Raw genomic sequence first — 17,403 nt, forward strand, 5'->3', positions numbered from 1 at the left:
ATAAGGTGGCATAACATTTGTGCCTCCTTTCCGTTCTCTTTCCCAAGACATCAAGGGAAAGCATATTCATCCATTCTGCTACCCTACCTACCAGATATGATATGAATGAATACATCTGATAAGTTTTCCTTAAAAATAATAATAGAAAACAAAATTCCTGCACCATATAAGAATTTTTAACAAATATGATTCAAGTTTGGTAGATCTCAATACAAAAAGTTAGCATTTATCCACTTAAAATATCTAAACAAAGACTTGGACCGTTGTCAACAAATATGATTTAACTATAAGTTTGGTAGATCTCAACCAAAAAGTAAGCATTTATTTATTTACAATAGTGAAAGAAAAATAAAAAATAAAAAAGACTTCGACCTTTGTCAACTATAGTTAAAGTTCCAAAGTGAAACCACATAAAAAAGAAATTGGTGCAGGAAATGATTAATGCAAATGCAAACCATTCATGAATTACTTATTTCAGTTATGGGCAAATATATATTAGATGGTCAAAGCACCCAAAACAAATGTTAAAGAATATGAAGTTCAGACATCCCTGCCAATAAGAATTTTTTTTCCAGAAATATTTCACAAGAAATTAACTAAAAATGTTAAGATATAGGCATATAGCATTTTTTGATCAGCAGATATAGGCAAAAAGCATTACAGAGATCGCTTAAACAAACTCCAAGGTAGAAAGAAAAAAAACAACAAAAAATGACCTGCACAACTGAAACCAATGATATAGCAGATCCGGTAAGGGACGGAGGATTTGACAACTTGGATTTTGGATTAGCAGAATATGCAGAAGGAGAGGCTCCAAGAACTTTCATAGCCTACAAATTACATAAGATGTCACAAAAGTGAATTCCTCAACACAAATCCACCGAACACTTTGAGTCACTCTATGTGCATGCTTCTAACTAGGACATAAAACTAGATAAAGCAAAAGACAAACAAAAAGACCTTTAACCTTACCAAGTTATTGGCAGAATTTAATAAATGGCCAATCCCTTTGAAAAGTGCAGGGGCCTGTTTCATTGAATATAGAATCTATCAGAAATGCAAGCATTGATTTATTGACTTTAGATGTTTAAGTTGAAAAACATAAAAAAAAGAAAGTAATGAATAGAAAGATAAATTATTATGAAAACGCTAATATCAAAATACAAACTGTGATAGATATGTACACCATCAACAGCAACTAGATACATGACCTTGAAAATTTTAGATAAGGCTTCAAATATTCTAAAGAGCAGTAGTCCATTGAGAGAGAGAGAGAGAGAGAGGGAGAGAGAGAGAGAGAGAGTACAGTAATACAAGTAGTCCATCTTAGTATGTTCTCACTTCACTTATCTTCAATTGGTTACCATTTCATGAATATATCCATTTCTAATTCTCTTTCCTTTTATACTTTAGGAATAGAAACATAATAAGAATTTCCACTATTCCAGACTTGGACACTGCAGGAGAATTGACCACAAAAGCATCAAAATTACGCTCACAAAAGGAGTAAACAACTTTTATTTTTTGAAATTTATAATAATAATAATAATAATAAAGATTTCAAAATAATAGAACAAACCTTTCTTCAGGAACTCCTGTGAAAGTTCACATTTTGACCCAAAACTACTTTGGCGAATTGTGAAAGTCTCTTTGGTTTGAGAATCAAAAGCTGGGTTGTCAATAAGAGCATTGACAAAAACCCATACATGGATCTTCACTGCGTGGGCTTTGAGATTAGCATTCTTATTCTTTTTATTAACAATACTCATTACATAGTTTGTAATCTGGTTGGTAACATAATCAACATGAGTCCCACCCTTAATTGTCGCAATCGAATTTACAAAGCTGACCTGGAAAGTCATCAACCCATCAAAATTAAAAGGTTCTGAAGCACACACTGAAGCCAGACAGATCATGCAGACCACCAGTACACTCCAAAAACAAGCATCCAGACAGATCAGGATGACCATCCAGACAGATCAGGATGATTGACAGATCAGGAAAAAGCCAGACAGATCTGGAGCACACACTGAAGCCAGACAGATCATGCGGACCACCAAAGGAAAATAAAGAAGAAAAAAAAAGAAAAGAAGAGGGACAGACCCACACTGCTGCCACATGTGTCGTGTATTGTATTTTTTGAAAATTGCCATGTCGCCGTGTCCGTGTCGTATTCGTGTCGTGTCACGTATCCATGTCCGTGTCCGTGTCCGTGCTTCTTGGATTATAACCATTCTTTTTACCACAAAAATGCTTACTAGGAAACATTTATCCCCAGATCGCATCTATTATTCATGAGTCAAGTGTTTAGCATGGAGGTATTAAAGCATTGAGTAGTCAGATTACTGTTTATTCTTCATGTATGCTATATCTGATTGTATCTGAGATTCACAAGATCGAAAGGACACGAATGGAGAGGATAATGATCCAATTATTTCAGTCTGAAACTATCTGGTGAACTTGTAGCTTATATAAATTTATGTATTTAAGACTATTCGACAGAATGAAAGACCAAAACATGCAAATCAAGATCACTACACATGATTATGAAAGAACACAATAAGCAGATCAGTTTAAAAACACAATATGCTAAATAAACTCAAGGTTCCCGGCCCACATCTCACAGAAAACCTCATCTAGTTAAACATATTTTGCTAATAGCATACCTTGGTTGGATCTGAAGGCACAGCATATGCCTCTCCGATCATTTTAAAAAGTCTATCAGCATCCTCGTGCACTTCGTCAGCTATTTCCTTCCAGAGTTGTCCATCATCTCCATTTCTTGCCAGGAATTAACCAACCTATATTAACATAAACTCATTAAAAAGAATGACAAGGATGACAGAGTGATAACAAACAACTGAAGAAATCCAAAGACCTTGTCTGGATGATGTCTCAGTGCTGCTTTCCGATATGCCTTTTTTATTTCGGATGCTGCATCAGACGGTTTAATTCCCCTGTAATAAGAAATGACTTTAGAAGCTCACAATACTCAGAGAGTTATTAGGTCACAATCACAATGGTAGCCTCAACGACTTCAATCTCACAAAAGTAACATGACAACTCCACTTGGATACAATAGGAAGAATCATCAGAGTAAGGGTTGAAAGAGATGGCAACATTCTAGATAAAACACAGAGTAGAAAGTTAATTCCAGATTTCTCCAGTATGTTCTAATTGTATGTGCTCATGTTTCTAAAAGAAAAATGAACTACTTGTCAAATTCACATGCATTACATATAGTTTGCATATTTTAGCACCATTTTTTGGGGGGGATTAAGTTATAAGTAAAAGATCATTAACTAATGGTGCCAAAAGGGGTACAACCAGTAATACATAGTACATGATATATATTGTACAAAAAGAAACTGTCATCATATCCAGATAACTGACTATAGGAATTAAAAAAAAAAAAATTAGATTTAGGACCATCCCATGCTGTTGGTCCAGCTAGAATTAAATTTGTACACCTGACACTCAAGCCGAAAAACATGAGTTAATTACTAGATTTCTTTTTTATTTCAATAAAAAAACTTACAAAGAAATGGTTGATTATGCAACATGTGCTTATATATTTTGTTTGTAACATCTTTCCAACACCAAACATCATTTGCAATTAACACGCATTAAAATATGATCTGAAAATGAATGAAAAGATAAACTTAAATAATGGGGCAGAATAAGGAACTTTTCAAGCTAGATTCCAAAATGCTAAAATTCATCAAAAAGTGTGTGAAAATCAAATATGCAAAATGTAGATAGATCAGTCACAACTTAACGTAAACTACAAAATAAAAATAAAAATACGAAATATCAATATGCAATCAAAATCTATGTAATAAATCAAGTTCCATAACAGAAATCCAAGTCCATGGAAATAAAATATATCATAAGGAAACACAAATGCAGAGGACTTACAAAATGAGGTAATGATCCAAGGAGATTCCATTTTTAGCCTTTTCTTCCACTGAGGATACGTGACGACGAGCTTGTCTTAATTCTTTAACATTGCCGCCAGAGCCACACTGTTGAACCTTTTCTTGTGATTGCTTTTCAAGAAGAGAGATCAGTCTATGAATGTCATTGGCTGGTTGTTCATAGTCTCTAATTGTTTCATGAAAGGTGGCTCTTCTAGAAACTGCCTGCATAAGAACTGGGCCAATCAGGCACAGAATTACCAATAAAGAGAAGCTTACAAAAGGAAGGGGTTTGGAAAGAATCCATGTAGAAAAGAGAAATTGATAATGCTCATAACTATTGCATTGTGAAAAAGCTACTTACCTAGCAGCTATTCCTGAGTAAACATCAGCAGGTTTTTCTCCAGCAACCAAATTGACAGCAGTTGCTCCCAACTGAAAGAAAAAAATCCATCAGAGAAGCCAGAGAAAGGCAACAAAACAGGAAACAAATTTTTTTTTTTTGGGTCATGAATGGATAAAAAGTTTACATTTTTTCTTAGCTCTAATGAAATGAAAGATGACATTTCTCTGGCTATATTTCTCCATTTACTTTGTTTCTAACTGTTGCTAAATTTCATAAAAGTAATGAATATTTAACGAACTCCCATAACCAATGGTCTCAGCTTCTTATACAGTTATTAAAAGCTTATGGGATTGTTGATTGATTGGTGAAGTGAACAAAAGCTTCAATGACCTTGGACAATTGGAAAAAAGAGCTACTGAGCAAAGGAAAGATCCACACAGTTAAACTATTAATGAAAATTCATGGAGAAAATTTAGACTACAACCAGTAGTACCCATTAAACCTTAATTATTCACTACAGAGACAAGATAAAATAAAAAATAAAATCACTATATATAGATATCAAAAGATGCAAATAAAAATGCAACATAATTTGTCTGCGTGGTTTGGAAATTAAAAATTTCAAATTACCTGTTTGGCACTTCACTGATCAAGATACTCACAGTTTAAGCTTCAGAGTGGGATAGTTTTGACTTCTAGCTGTAGCATCTGCTATTCACCTGGCAATGAGGTCAGTGCGATGGAAAATAACATTTATGTTTTTGTTAGGATTTATAAATCTGATTAAATCACAACCTCACAACTAGTAACACAATAATCTCCTCAGTCTTTTTGTCTTGGAGAAGCACATTACTGGCTCAAGATGCGTAATGTGGAACATGTCTCTCAATGTTCATTCAACAAGCACTTTAAATGCTGATAAAGTGGAACATGTCTCTCAATGTTCGTAAAATATAGGTGATTTACATTTGCAAGTGATAATTTTAGGACCACAAAGTCATAGAAGTTGATCAATGATCAAATCCATACCACCGTTAATTGCTTGTTGAAGTTGATCAATGACCTAATTGTTTATTGATAAAAAAACATCCCAATCCAAGTATACATTGAACTGTGCTTGTGTGTGTATGTGATGTATAATGTATGGTTGAGAATAAAATCGAAGAGAATACAAAAATATAATATCATACTGAAGATGGGCAGGTTTGCCACATTGAGCACAGGATAAGGTATCTGATCCACCAACCATCACTGCACAAATCAATTCATATCACAGAACAACGTTATTATATCACTGCACAAATCAATTCATATCACAGAATTGATTAATTATTGACCAGTCATGAAAAAAAGGAACAGCTGAGCTAGTGCATATATTTTGCGAGAGTTCCTAACACCTTAATGAAAATCAAAATCAAAGAGAGATGAGAGAGGAGAGAGGAGAATCAACCAAAAAAAGGGAGCTAGTATAAACAAAATTTCTTACGTCAATAGCAGAATAAGTAGAGGTCCAACTTATCAACATTAGGTAAGTTCAGTCACCCTTATCTAAAACTTACAACAGCATATCCTATCAGAAAGGGCATTGCTTCATGTCTCAAACCACTCTTCGAGTAACCATTTCTCGAAAACCCCACATTATCTGATCGAAATTGTTATTTCTGTGAATGTAAAGCCAAAAAGTCCCTACTATCACCCCAATATATAATTAGGATATCCTTAGTTCATCATTAGAGGAAAAAATGGTTTTCATTGCTTGAACGGCTGGACAAATGACAGAATATTGGTGATTGAATATGGCTTTCCTAAATTTGATTCAGCTCCAAAGGTAAAAAGAAAATCAATGATAAACATTTGGAAAACCAAAATATTGGAAGCACATAGTAAATGAAGTTATGGACAAATTCTAACCCATGCTACTCAAATCAACAAAATAACAATCGGTCCAAACAGACAACAAACCTGTTTGGTGCAGCTTTTTTCAAGCAGAAAGTTAACAATTACAAACCATAAGTTAAAAGCATTTCCTCCTCAACTTCGTAATTGTCAGTTTTTTCAGCTAATTTAAGTTGTTTTTGCCTCACATGTTGTATAACCAAACACTCTACAACAGATTCACAATGTAAAGAGGAAAAAAAACAAAAAGCAACCCCAATAAGCTTCACCAGGGGGGGACAAAGCAATCCAAATGACTAAATTAAGGCCATTCTAGTATTAAGTTAAATGCATTATCCTCAAGAAAGAATCGAAAAAGAAAGCCACATTAATGCTAGACAAGAGGTAAAAACAAGGAAAGACAGACAGAAAATCATGGTAATTCTTTACTTTACCTTATCATTGACATTTGCATCTTTGAACCTCTGAGTGTAAATATACCGTCCAGGAAAAACAATATATTGCCAACCCCCAATCTACTCAAAATTACCAACAACAACATACCAGATCATAAGTTAAATAAACAAAAATCAAAATAATCACAAGGTTACTCAATTACAAAGGTAATAATACTAAAAACAGAAACATCCAAATAACATCAAAACAATCTAACTAGCATAGACAACAAGAATTGGTATCATATGGATAACCACAAAATTAACTCTAAAACACAAATTTCCAAAAATTTACATCTGGGTCATGACAAGATCACCCTAAAACTTACTCTAACGAGGTAATTAACAGTTTTAAAAATTGAGGCTCTATAGCACTTTAACGATTTTTTATACAAAATTAATAAATAGTTTGATTTTTTATTCAAAATTAATAAATAGTACACAGATAAACTTTATTCTCAAACTAAAGTTAAAACCAATCATATTTTTCTTGAAAAGTGTAACTTTTTTACTTGAATGTAAAAACTTAAGGGGAAACAAAGGTTTTATATGCTCAAGAGAACAAACAAAGGTTTTATATGCTCAAATGAATTATGAAAACCAGAGAAACTCACATTATCTTGATCAATTTCTGTGACCGTATCATCCAACTGAACATCACCTAGACCAAAGTCTCTGCAAGCCTGTTGAAGCTCATCAATCGTTATATAACCACTACCATCCTTGTCAAAGAAAGAGAATGCTGCGATCAAATTCTCTTCTCTATCCATCTTATTTATGTGCAACGTAGCAGCAATAAATTCACCATAGTCAATTGTTCCACTGTTGTCAATATCTGCCTGTCAAAGTTCCTCATTTAATGGAAAATTTAACTAGACAATCAATTGAAAATGAAAAAAAATAAAACTATAAACTTCTGCACGATAAATCTATTTACTGCATTCATAAGGGCCTTGATCTCAGACTCCATTAGTTCGGAGCCTACTCTTTTCAAGCCTACTCTTAATGGAAAATTTAACCAGACAGTCAATAACCCAATAAATTGTCAAATTATAGAAACCCAATACATGGTAAACAATGAAAAATTAACGAAATGTAAGAAAAGGAAAGGAACCAAGACCACCCATTGCCAATAAGGTTATAAATCAAACAAGAACACAAGAAATTGCAAATTTACAAATCAAAATCAACAATGTCTAACCAAATGAAACAGAGCAAGAAAGTGAGAAGAACCCAAGAACCAACCAGGTTTATAGAAAATCGAGAGCCCAAAATCAGTGGCCTTGAGCTTGGTGCCCTCGTCAGGAGTATCGAACAAGAAATTCTCAGGCTTGAGATCTCTGTGCATTACCCCAAGAGAATGACAAGCCTCCACAACCCCAACAATGGTCTTGATCAATCCCGAGAGAGACTCCGAATGATTGATTCAATGTGCCTAGGGTTCGAATCGAACGCAAAGACGAGAGAGAGAGCGAGCGAGCGAGTGGTTCGTTGTTTGCTTGTTTCGCACCTATTTCAAAGAGAGATGAGAGACGGAGCGCTTGAGTTACCACTCGTCGAGGGGCTTGACGGAGTGGTCTGCACAGTGGATAGTGAGGAGGAGCTTCATGCGGGGGACTAGAGAGAGGTCGTTCTCGATTTCTAAGGTTTCGATCGGCCGGAGAGTCTCTGACGACAGTGGATTGGTCATCCCTCTTCTTCTGCTTCTGTTTCTAACTAAATTGGCGCTCTCTCTATTCGGCACTATGAGCTCTCTCAGCTTGTTTTGCTTTCACGGTGGTGAGGGACTTCGGTGAGCTAGAGAGAGTGGCCACCGATTGAGAGAGAGAATACAGAGAGAGGGAGAGGGCGGATCAACATATACAGAGACACAGAGAGCGAGCTGGTGACAGAGAGGAGAGACGGGGATTAGAAATGGCGACCAAATTTTATAAATGGCGACCAAATTTTGATTCTGAGAGTGGGTACAAAACGACGTCGTTTTATAAATGACGACCAAATATTTTTTTGTCGCAAAAAATTTTCATTTCCCCCCTCTATGTTTCAAATTTCCCTCCCACACTTTTCGCGACCAAATGATCAGATTAGTCGCAGAAAAGGGACCTTCGCCGACAAACTTTTTTAGTCGCCAAATCTCAATCAACGGCGACTAAAATATTAGTCGCTAAAAATACTAATTTGGCGACTAATTTTTTTTGGTCGCCAAAATGTAACCTTCCGCGACCAAATTTGAAGTTGGTCGCCAAAAGCATACCAATTTCTGCGACTAACTCATTTTTGGTCGCCAAAATGTGACATTCTGCGACCAACTCATTTTGGTCGCCAAAAATAATGATCATTCGCGACTAATTAATATTTTGGTCGGCAAATGTCATTTTTTTGCGACTAAAATTTTTTTGGCCGGCAAAAGTGGTCGGCAAATATGTAAATTCTTGTAGTGGTAGCTAAGAGCATGTTATTATGTTGTTGGTTTTCCAATGTGCTGCCTTCATCTTCAGTATCTTCATCACGATGATCATCATTCCATTCGTTATCACTGTTACTCATCTCCAAAATACCTACCCATTTAAAGGCTTAGTTACTATTATATTCATTTACACTCACAGATTTCAAAGTTATTAATACAAAATAGAGATATTAATGAAGTAGGCCACTTCACACAACCAAACAGACCTTGAGTTTTATAATGATTTGCATTTACGAACCAGAAGAGAAAAGGCAGACCTAAGCAAACACTTTTAATCTCTGTTACATGGCCAACCTAGCACAAGCACTATTGGACAAGCATTACACAGAAATGAGGAGAAACAAAAGCAACATCCACTATAAGTTGTCTAAACAAGTTTTATGTATATGCAACTCCACTACATGTCTGTCTCAAATAGAATTGATGCATGGCATAAATAAACAAATAAAACTATAAAATCAGCATTTTGTACTGCAACATTGATTAAAAAAAAATAATAAAAAAAAAGATGATCAATTTTCCAATTAATCTTCTAAATGTCATGTTCATATTCACTCTATCAGCCGCGGACTCATAAATTTTATAAAAGAAAATTATTTGGAAATTTCGGGGTTTTTTTTTGTCTCTTCAAATACTCAAAATTATATAGAGGATAATAAGATTTTATGAAGTTTGGGAGGTAAATTACATTGACCTCCCTTGAGATTTCTAAAAAATATAGCATGTCTCATAATTTTGACATAATTATATTGATTTTTCTTTTAGTAATGTAAAAAAAGAAAAAGATATAATAGATGGATTTATATGTTCAAAGTTGTTGCCACCTATTATTCTGATTTTTTTTAATTTTTATTTATTTTTATATATTATTGACCTTGAATCACAGTACACTAGTGTGTATCATCGTAATACATAGGTGGCAACAACTTTGAACATAATAAAAGATAAGACAGACTTTCCAGTTTCTAACTCTCAATTATTTTACCTTCTTAACAAGTTTTAATATGTAATATGAACAAGTGGAATGGATTAAGTAGTCTATTTATACAAAATATCATCAATCAAAAAGCCAAATACGGGCATTTTTAGATTCTTAACTAATGACATTCAACATCAACTAAAATAGTTTTCTTTCATAAGCCTATTAAAATCCCCCGCAAAAACAGAAGATATAATTCCCATTTAAAATCCAACACATATTGGTGAATTTTCATTATTATATTTTTGATTGATTACAAATATCCTAACCACAGTACCACATGTACTAAAATACATAACAGAGCTACAAAGTGAATTAGAAAGATTGGTTCACAAGAAGGAAAAGCTAATTTCAAGGATTAATTCTAGGCAACAAGAAGATATATTATTTGCAGACTAAATAAACTAGCTGGCTAGAGAAACTTCATTACAGAAAAAAAAGTCAAAACCATCTTTTATCACTACAAGAAAAGTGACTTTAAAACACGGAATTTTTTGCGACGGCGTGTATACCGTCGCAAAAAGTCAGCTTTTGCGACAGCATTCAAAGCCGTCTCAAATAAATGTATCTGCGACGGTAATCGCCCCGTCGCTAATAAGCAGACAAGGAAAAGTGCCTTAAACACGGAAGTATTTGCGACGCATTGTGTGCCGTCGCAAAAAAAAATTCTTTTGAGACGGGTGGAAATTACCATCGCAAATAGTGGGCATTTGTGATGGCAATTGACTGTCGCAAAAGAAACCTTATTAAAACGGCGTCGTTTTAATAGTTGGATTTTATCAGTTGTGACCGTTTATCTATACCGTCGCAAAAGGTAATGAATTTTCAACTCCCTCCTTTCACCCAAATTGGCGGTCGATCAAAACCCCAAAAATATCATCCCCAAATCCCTAACACATTCTCCCTCACAATCTCAGAGACTTCGAGTTCCCAATCTCAGAGACGATTTTGAGCTTGTGTTCACCGACGATCACAGAGATTTCGATTTCCCAATCACAGAGATTTCGATTGTTCACCGACGATGATCTCTCTGTCGACGAGCGACGAAGGCTAGCGGTGGTGCGGCGACGGCGTAGTACGATCCCTCTCTCTCGCGTGACCTCAGTTAGTATGCTCTCTCTCTCTCTCTCTCTCTCTCTCATTTCAATCTCTCTATCTCAATCTTCTGTCATCTTTTGTCTCTTGATTTCGATCTCAATCTGTCACGCAATCATGATCGATTTCAAGACCTTGTGTTCTCTTAATCGATTGATCCTCAATCTCTCACTTTCGGCGTGAATCAGCCTCCGGCATAAAGAAGACAGTGGTGTGAATCACTCTCCGGCGTCTCAGCTCTTCAGTGTCGATCTCCTCTTCGGTGTTGATCTCCTTGAATAACATCTCATATGATCTAAGGTAATTCAAACTAAGTGATTTTTTTTTTTTTTTACAAAATCAGTTAATAGACTAAGGTTTCTTAATCTGAGAATATGATAAATAAATTTTTGACTCTCTTTTTCATTTATGTTTTATTTTACTGCTCTTTGGGGGTGAAAATTGGGATTGTGATATTATTTTTTGCCTTATGAATAGCAAAAATGGGAAGTGCCCATGATACTATTCTCTCTCTGTTATTTCCCTAAAAATGGAACATATTGCTGTGCAAACACAACTTTTTGTGTTAACCTTACCATTTTTTAGTGAACCAATTCTTACCCATTATATACCTTGTTGGTACACCATAGGTACTTCAAATTTTTTAGTTCACTTGTATTTTCTATTGCGTTTAAATATGAGGATATTATTATCATTTTTCTCATCCGGTCTTTCTTGTTTTTTGGCATTCTTTCCCTGATAACCGAGATATCTCCTTGTAGGTTCATTCTGTCTGGGCAGCAGCAGAAGCTTATTCAGCCCATTCTATTGTTATAACATCTTATTCTCAGAGTTGGCTTCATGTGTTTGATGATTTTCAAGAGGCTTATACATGGTTGAGCCACAACACTGAGGTGGATGATAAAGTAAGTCCATTCTATCCCTAGTTTATCCCTAACAGCATATACGCTTTGTTATTCTATGTTTGTTTTACTAAATATGTTCTTGTTGGGGAAACAAAATAATATGTTCTCCCAGCATGTACGCTTGGGAGATTTTCAACTCCTTGGATGTGAAATATGTTCTTGTTGTATTTGGAGGTTGGTTTTCTAATGTTGCTAAGATTATCTTACTTTGGGGAAACAAAACAATATTCTGAATTTTGACTTTACAGGTCCTATTGGCTATCCGAGTGACAATATCAATAAGTTCCTGTGGATGGTTCATATAGGTGGTAGTGTATTCCCTCACGTCAAGGAACCTGATTATCTGGTAAGTAGTTATTTTTGTCAATTTAATTTCTGATAGGAATTTGTGGTATTCCAATTGATGATACTATGTTGCCACACCAGGTAATGATCTTTGAATTTGTTTGAGATGTACAAATCAGTAATTAGAAATTCACTGCATATAGTGGAATACTATGTATTATGCTACAAGTCATGCTTACATAACAAATATTTATACAATTGTGCAACAAGCTGGATTAAAATAATTCGTTATCTAAACTATTTGGGGTCAGTCATAAATATATTGGTTCCCCATCCAGCTCTACCCAGGACGATAACTTCAGTCAAACTGCAGCTAGTAAAATTTTCTGTCTATTTCAATCATTACTAATTTTGATCTTCTTCCCTACCATTAGCTGCCTTCTTTGGAGCAGTTGTCAGCAAGGTTTCAAATTATGGAATTGGCTTTGCTTAATGGTTGTGGTCATTGTGCAATGATATTGGGAGCATCAGTCAATGTGTGAGGGGAATAAGAAACTAAACGCACGAGATTTTTTCATGCGTATTTTTAACACTAAAATACTTATTGATAAGTATGTTATGATCCAATTTATCAAAATTTGAATGTTTGTAATGGTTTTAATCAATGTTGTGCACCTAAGAACATGGAGGCTTTTGCGACGGGGCACCTGCCGTCGCAAAAAATGAGTTTTTGCGACGCAAGAACATGGAGTTTCTCAAGTTGCTTGAGTTTAGGGAGTGAATGTTTGACTTACATTTTAGTTTGAAACCCTAATGCTACATGCCTTAAGGAAAAATTTTACTCAAGTTTCTTGCTTCCCTTAGCAGGGGTTACTCGGGGGTTTTCTATTTTTTTATGTTTTGGGGGTGGAGGAAAAGTTCCCTGTCTCACTGTTGTTCCAAAGGCAAGTTGAGTATTCACTTCTGTTGAAGAACTAGTAGGAGGAATATAATCTTTTATCCCCTTCCCTCCCCCTATATATATATACTCTTTTTATGTTTGGTGAAGATGAAAGGGGGAGAAGTTAAGATCCTTCATCTTACTAAAATGATGCTTGGATTTTTTTGAACCAAGTATTGGGGGATACCTGTAATAACTCTGGCAACAAGCCCCCAATGAATAATTCAACCAGTACTCTTATTTACTACCACCCTTATCACTTTTTCAGTCTAGAAAGACCATGATTAATCACCTTACATAAATAAATCTAGAACTAAAGCACTTGCACAATAGAATTGAAATGCAAGAATTTTATATGAAAACAGAATGGGGCAATTGAATTAACATAGAAAAGCTTTATAACCCATTATTATATTTATCAATGTATTTGAGGATAGCATTTGGCCCAATAGCGCATGCCCTTGGTTGTTTCCTCACTAATCGGGATTCGAAGCCCACCAATCGCCTCTTCCCTTACGATAATTAATATGTGATATTATGTCTTGTAATTATATTTTTACCCTTACATCTCATTATGACTGTTACATTTGTTGTAATTATATTTTTTTCTAGGGCATATTTGTTTTGTATGTGAGATGTATATCTCCCAGTAAGTTTGCCTGAAGCAAATTAATAGTGGGAAACACATATAAGGGAAGTACAGACGATGGATAAGAGTTGGATTGATTTGCCAAATAGGATGTAGAGGGAATACATTAATGGGATTGATCAATTCCTTGTGTTTGCCTACACCAATAGGGTTGAAGGTTCGATGATTAGTTGTCCGTGTAGAAAATGTGAGAATCGATACCATCTTGTGCGAGAGGGTGTACGGAAGCATCTGATTTTGAATGGTTTTTTTAAAAAGTACAAACATTGGATTAATCATGGGGAATCTTACGTATCTCTGCATGCTAATCGAGGGAATGAGACATTGGCTAATTTAGACATTGGCGACAATATGGTTGGAATGATACAAGGGGTTGTGGGAAATCCACATGTCGGTACAAGTGTTGACGGTAATGAAGCACAGAGCACTGATCCCCATACATCTGAACCCCAGCTCGGTCCAAATGCAGAGACTGCAAACTATTGGGTGGAGCGATTCAGTTTCGATGGATGTATCCAATTGAGAGTTATCTTCTTACTTTGAAGCAATATGTGCGTAATAGAGCTCGTCCAGAAGGTTCAATTGCTAAAGGATATCTTATGGAAGAATGCATGAATTTTTGTGCACAATATCTCAATGATGTGGAAACTAAATCTAATCGACCCACGAGGAACTACAGTGGTGATGATAATCTGGGTCGTGCTGTTGGTGAAATCATATGCTTTTATCTTGATAACACTTCTTGGGTACAAACTCATCGGCATGTCTTATTCAATACAGCCGCGGTTCAACCATTCATAAAGTAAGTTATGTCACTCACTCAATATTTTATTATGTTTCATTGAATTTTGAACCAAATTTTATTTTTTGATAAAATTTCAATTTACACAGCAAACACCTTGAAGAACTTAAGGTCAAAATGCCTCGTGTTGACGATCATCAGCTTCGGCGTGAACATTTTGAAACTTTTCACATTTGGTTCAAGGAACATGTATGTATTTAAATCTACAGATTCTATTTACCTAAGTCGAACTATATTTTAAATTTTACAATTTTTATTATTCAAAATAGGTTCAAACTTTACGAAGGACTAGTGATGTCACATTTTCTAAAGAGATTACTGTATTGGCAAATGGTCCTCATAACCTGGCAAGGAGGTTCAACGGGTATATAGTGAATGGGTTTCGGTATCGAGTAAAGGCCATGGATGACCGTCGAGCCACACAAAATTGTGGTGTAGCTTTGAAGGCAGATACCATAAGTTATGCTAGTCGGAAAGACAAGAATCCTCGTGTGGGGTCTGTGTACTATTGTGGACAATTGACAGATATTGTTGAGATTCGATATTCCAATGAGAAGAAGCATGTGTTGTTTAAGTGTGATTGGATTGACAACATTCACGGGAAGATACAAGATGTCTTCAATTTCACGTTAGTCAACTTCAATCATTTGTTGTATCGAGATGATCGAATTACTAATGAACCTTTCATCTTGGCACCCAAGCAGAGCAAGTTTGGTATGTTGCAGACCCGTTACAACCAGACTAGCAAGTGGCGGTGAAGATGTCTCAAAGAGGTTTATTTGAAATGAGTTCGACTGATCCACAAATTGAGCCATATATGAGCCAACAATTGGAAGAAAATATAATGCTTCATGATGAAGAAGTTGGTTGGGTGAGGGAAGCCGCAGAAGGGGAAACAGTTGATGTTCAAATAGGTTGATATTTAATCAACATCAGTAATTCACTTAAGGCCAAGGTTGTAGTTAATCATCAATTTCTTAATTTACTTTGTCTTTGTAATTGTATTAGTTCAATTAATGTCATATTATAGTTGATGACAAACCATTATCTATGTTTCTAATTAATGTTATATTGCTTGCAGATTATTATGGGAAGGAAGAGGAAACCTGATCATCCCCGGCGCATGATGTCCGATGTGGTACGTAAGAGGACATCAGCGGCACCACCATCAGAGGAGGCATCACATCGACCACCATCAGAAGGGCCATTAGTGCCACCATTAGAGGAGGCATCACAGCGAGCACCATTAGTGCCACCGCATCGACCACCATTAGTGGCACCACAGCAGCTATCATCTACTCAGCCACCACGCCTACCATTGGTGCGTCCACCATCACTGGCACTACCATTAGAGGAGGCATCACAGCGAGCACCATCAGAGGAGCCATTAGTGCCACCGCATCGACCCCCATCAGTGGCACCACACCAGCTATCATCTACTCAGCCTCTAGGCCTGCCATCGGTGCGTCCACCATCAGTGGCACCGCAGCAGCTATCATCTTGACTAGAGTCATCGGCTTATGAGCCATCCGCAGGTATATAAATTTGCTTTGATTTGTATAAAAATTATTTAAATATATATTTATTTGTTCTCATTACATATAACTTGTTTATTTTCATTGTATTTTTCAGATCCTTCGACTTCTTGACAGCCTCACTCAGGTATAAGAAATTGATTTGTATTGACATTATTTAAATTTGCATTTGTTTATTATCATTGCATATTGTTTATTCTTATTGTATTTCACAGGTCATGTTAGTTCTTCATCAACCTCGAGTAGGCGTGGTAGAGGATGTGCCAAGGGCATTAGGGAGTGGGGTACTGGTACCAAATTGGACATACAATTTGATGAAAATTACTGTCCAATAGGGGATAACGTGTCTAAGTTAACTGCTCAACTTGGCATTATTGTGCGAAATGGTAACATTGTTCCTCTTACTTTTCTTGACTGGAACACTGTGCCTGATGATATTCTTGATGCTATCTGGAAGGATGTGAAGGTAAAAGTATATTTTTGTCCAAAGATTTAAATTCCAAAATTGTGTTATTATTATTTAAACCTTGAAATTGTGTTTTATAGGACAATTTGAATATATGTCCAGAGGAGTACAAGCCAATCTGCATGAAAAACTATAACAGCATATGGAAGGATCACAAGAATAAGATTTAGTGTAAGTATTTCAAGCCTAGAAGTGAAGATCCTAATCTGAAGGATGATGTTCCTTTGCACATTGTGCCAAGCCAGTGGGAAGAACTTGTAGAGTATTGGCGTACTTCCGAGGCTGAGGTATACAAATAAGTTATATGTATGATATGTAAACATACAAATCATATTTATATACTTACATTTGTTGAATCTATTATAGAAAATTGCAACTAGGAACGCTAAAAATCGGCGAGCTCACGGCATAGCTCATACCACAGGGCGTACTACTTTCGCTCAGATACGGCATGAGGTTTATATTTTACTGTTTTATTTTTGTATATAAATAAACATTGTATATTTACAAATTATTTGGATTCTAATTTTCATATTTCTAAAAAAATGTAGATGACCAATAAGGGGGAGTCTACTGATAAGAGGAATGTTTGGCTTATGACACGTAGAGCAGATGACCCAGAGGTTATCCAAACCTTCGTAGTTTCCAAACACCTTTGATTGTATTTAAAGTTTATTTTTTATTTTT

At 35.6% G+C, this 17,403-nt stretch overlaps 1 protein-coding gene across 1 annotated transcript; it reads right to left on the reverse strand.

Moving 5' to 3' along the window:
- Positions 1-694: 694 nt before the first annotated feature.
- On the reverse strand, positions 695-7,976 carry LOC114304307 (calcium-dependent protein kinase SK5-like). The gene is made up of 10 exons (XM_082886577.1): positions 7,839-7,976; positions 7,208-7,432; positions 6,594-6,674; positions 4,894-5,514; positions 4,278-4,352; positions 3,919-4,138; positions 2,879-2,957; positions 2,667-2,801; positions 973-1,026; positions 695-830 (listed from the first exon to the last, which is right to left on the reverse strand). The coding sequence occupies exons 2-4, from the start codon at positions 7,361-7,363 to the stop codon at positions 5,512-5,514; spliced, it is 240 nt and encodes a 79-aa protein (XP_082742703.1). The 5' UTR covers positions 7,364-7,432; positions 7,839-7,976; the 3' UTR covers positions 695-830; positions 973-1,026; positions 2,667-2,801; positions 2,879-2,957; positions 3,919-4,138; positions 4,278-4,352; positions 4,894-5,511.
- Positions 7,977-17,403: the final 9,427 nt, after the last annotated feature.

This window comes from Camellia sinensis, chromosome 9, assembly GCF_055761805.1.
Source record: "Camellia sinensis isolate YWXY chromosome 9, ASM5576180v1, whole genome shotgun sequence".
Lineage (NCBI taxonomy): Eukaryota > Viridiplantae > Streptophyta > Magnoliopsida > Ericales > Theaceae > Camellia > Camellia sinensis.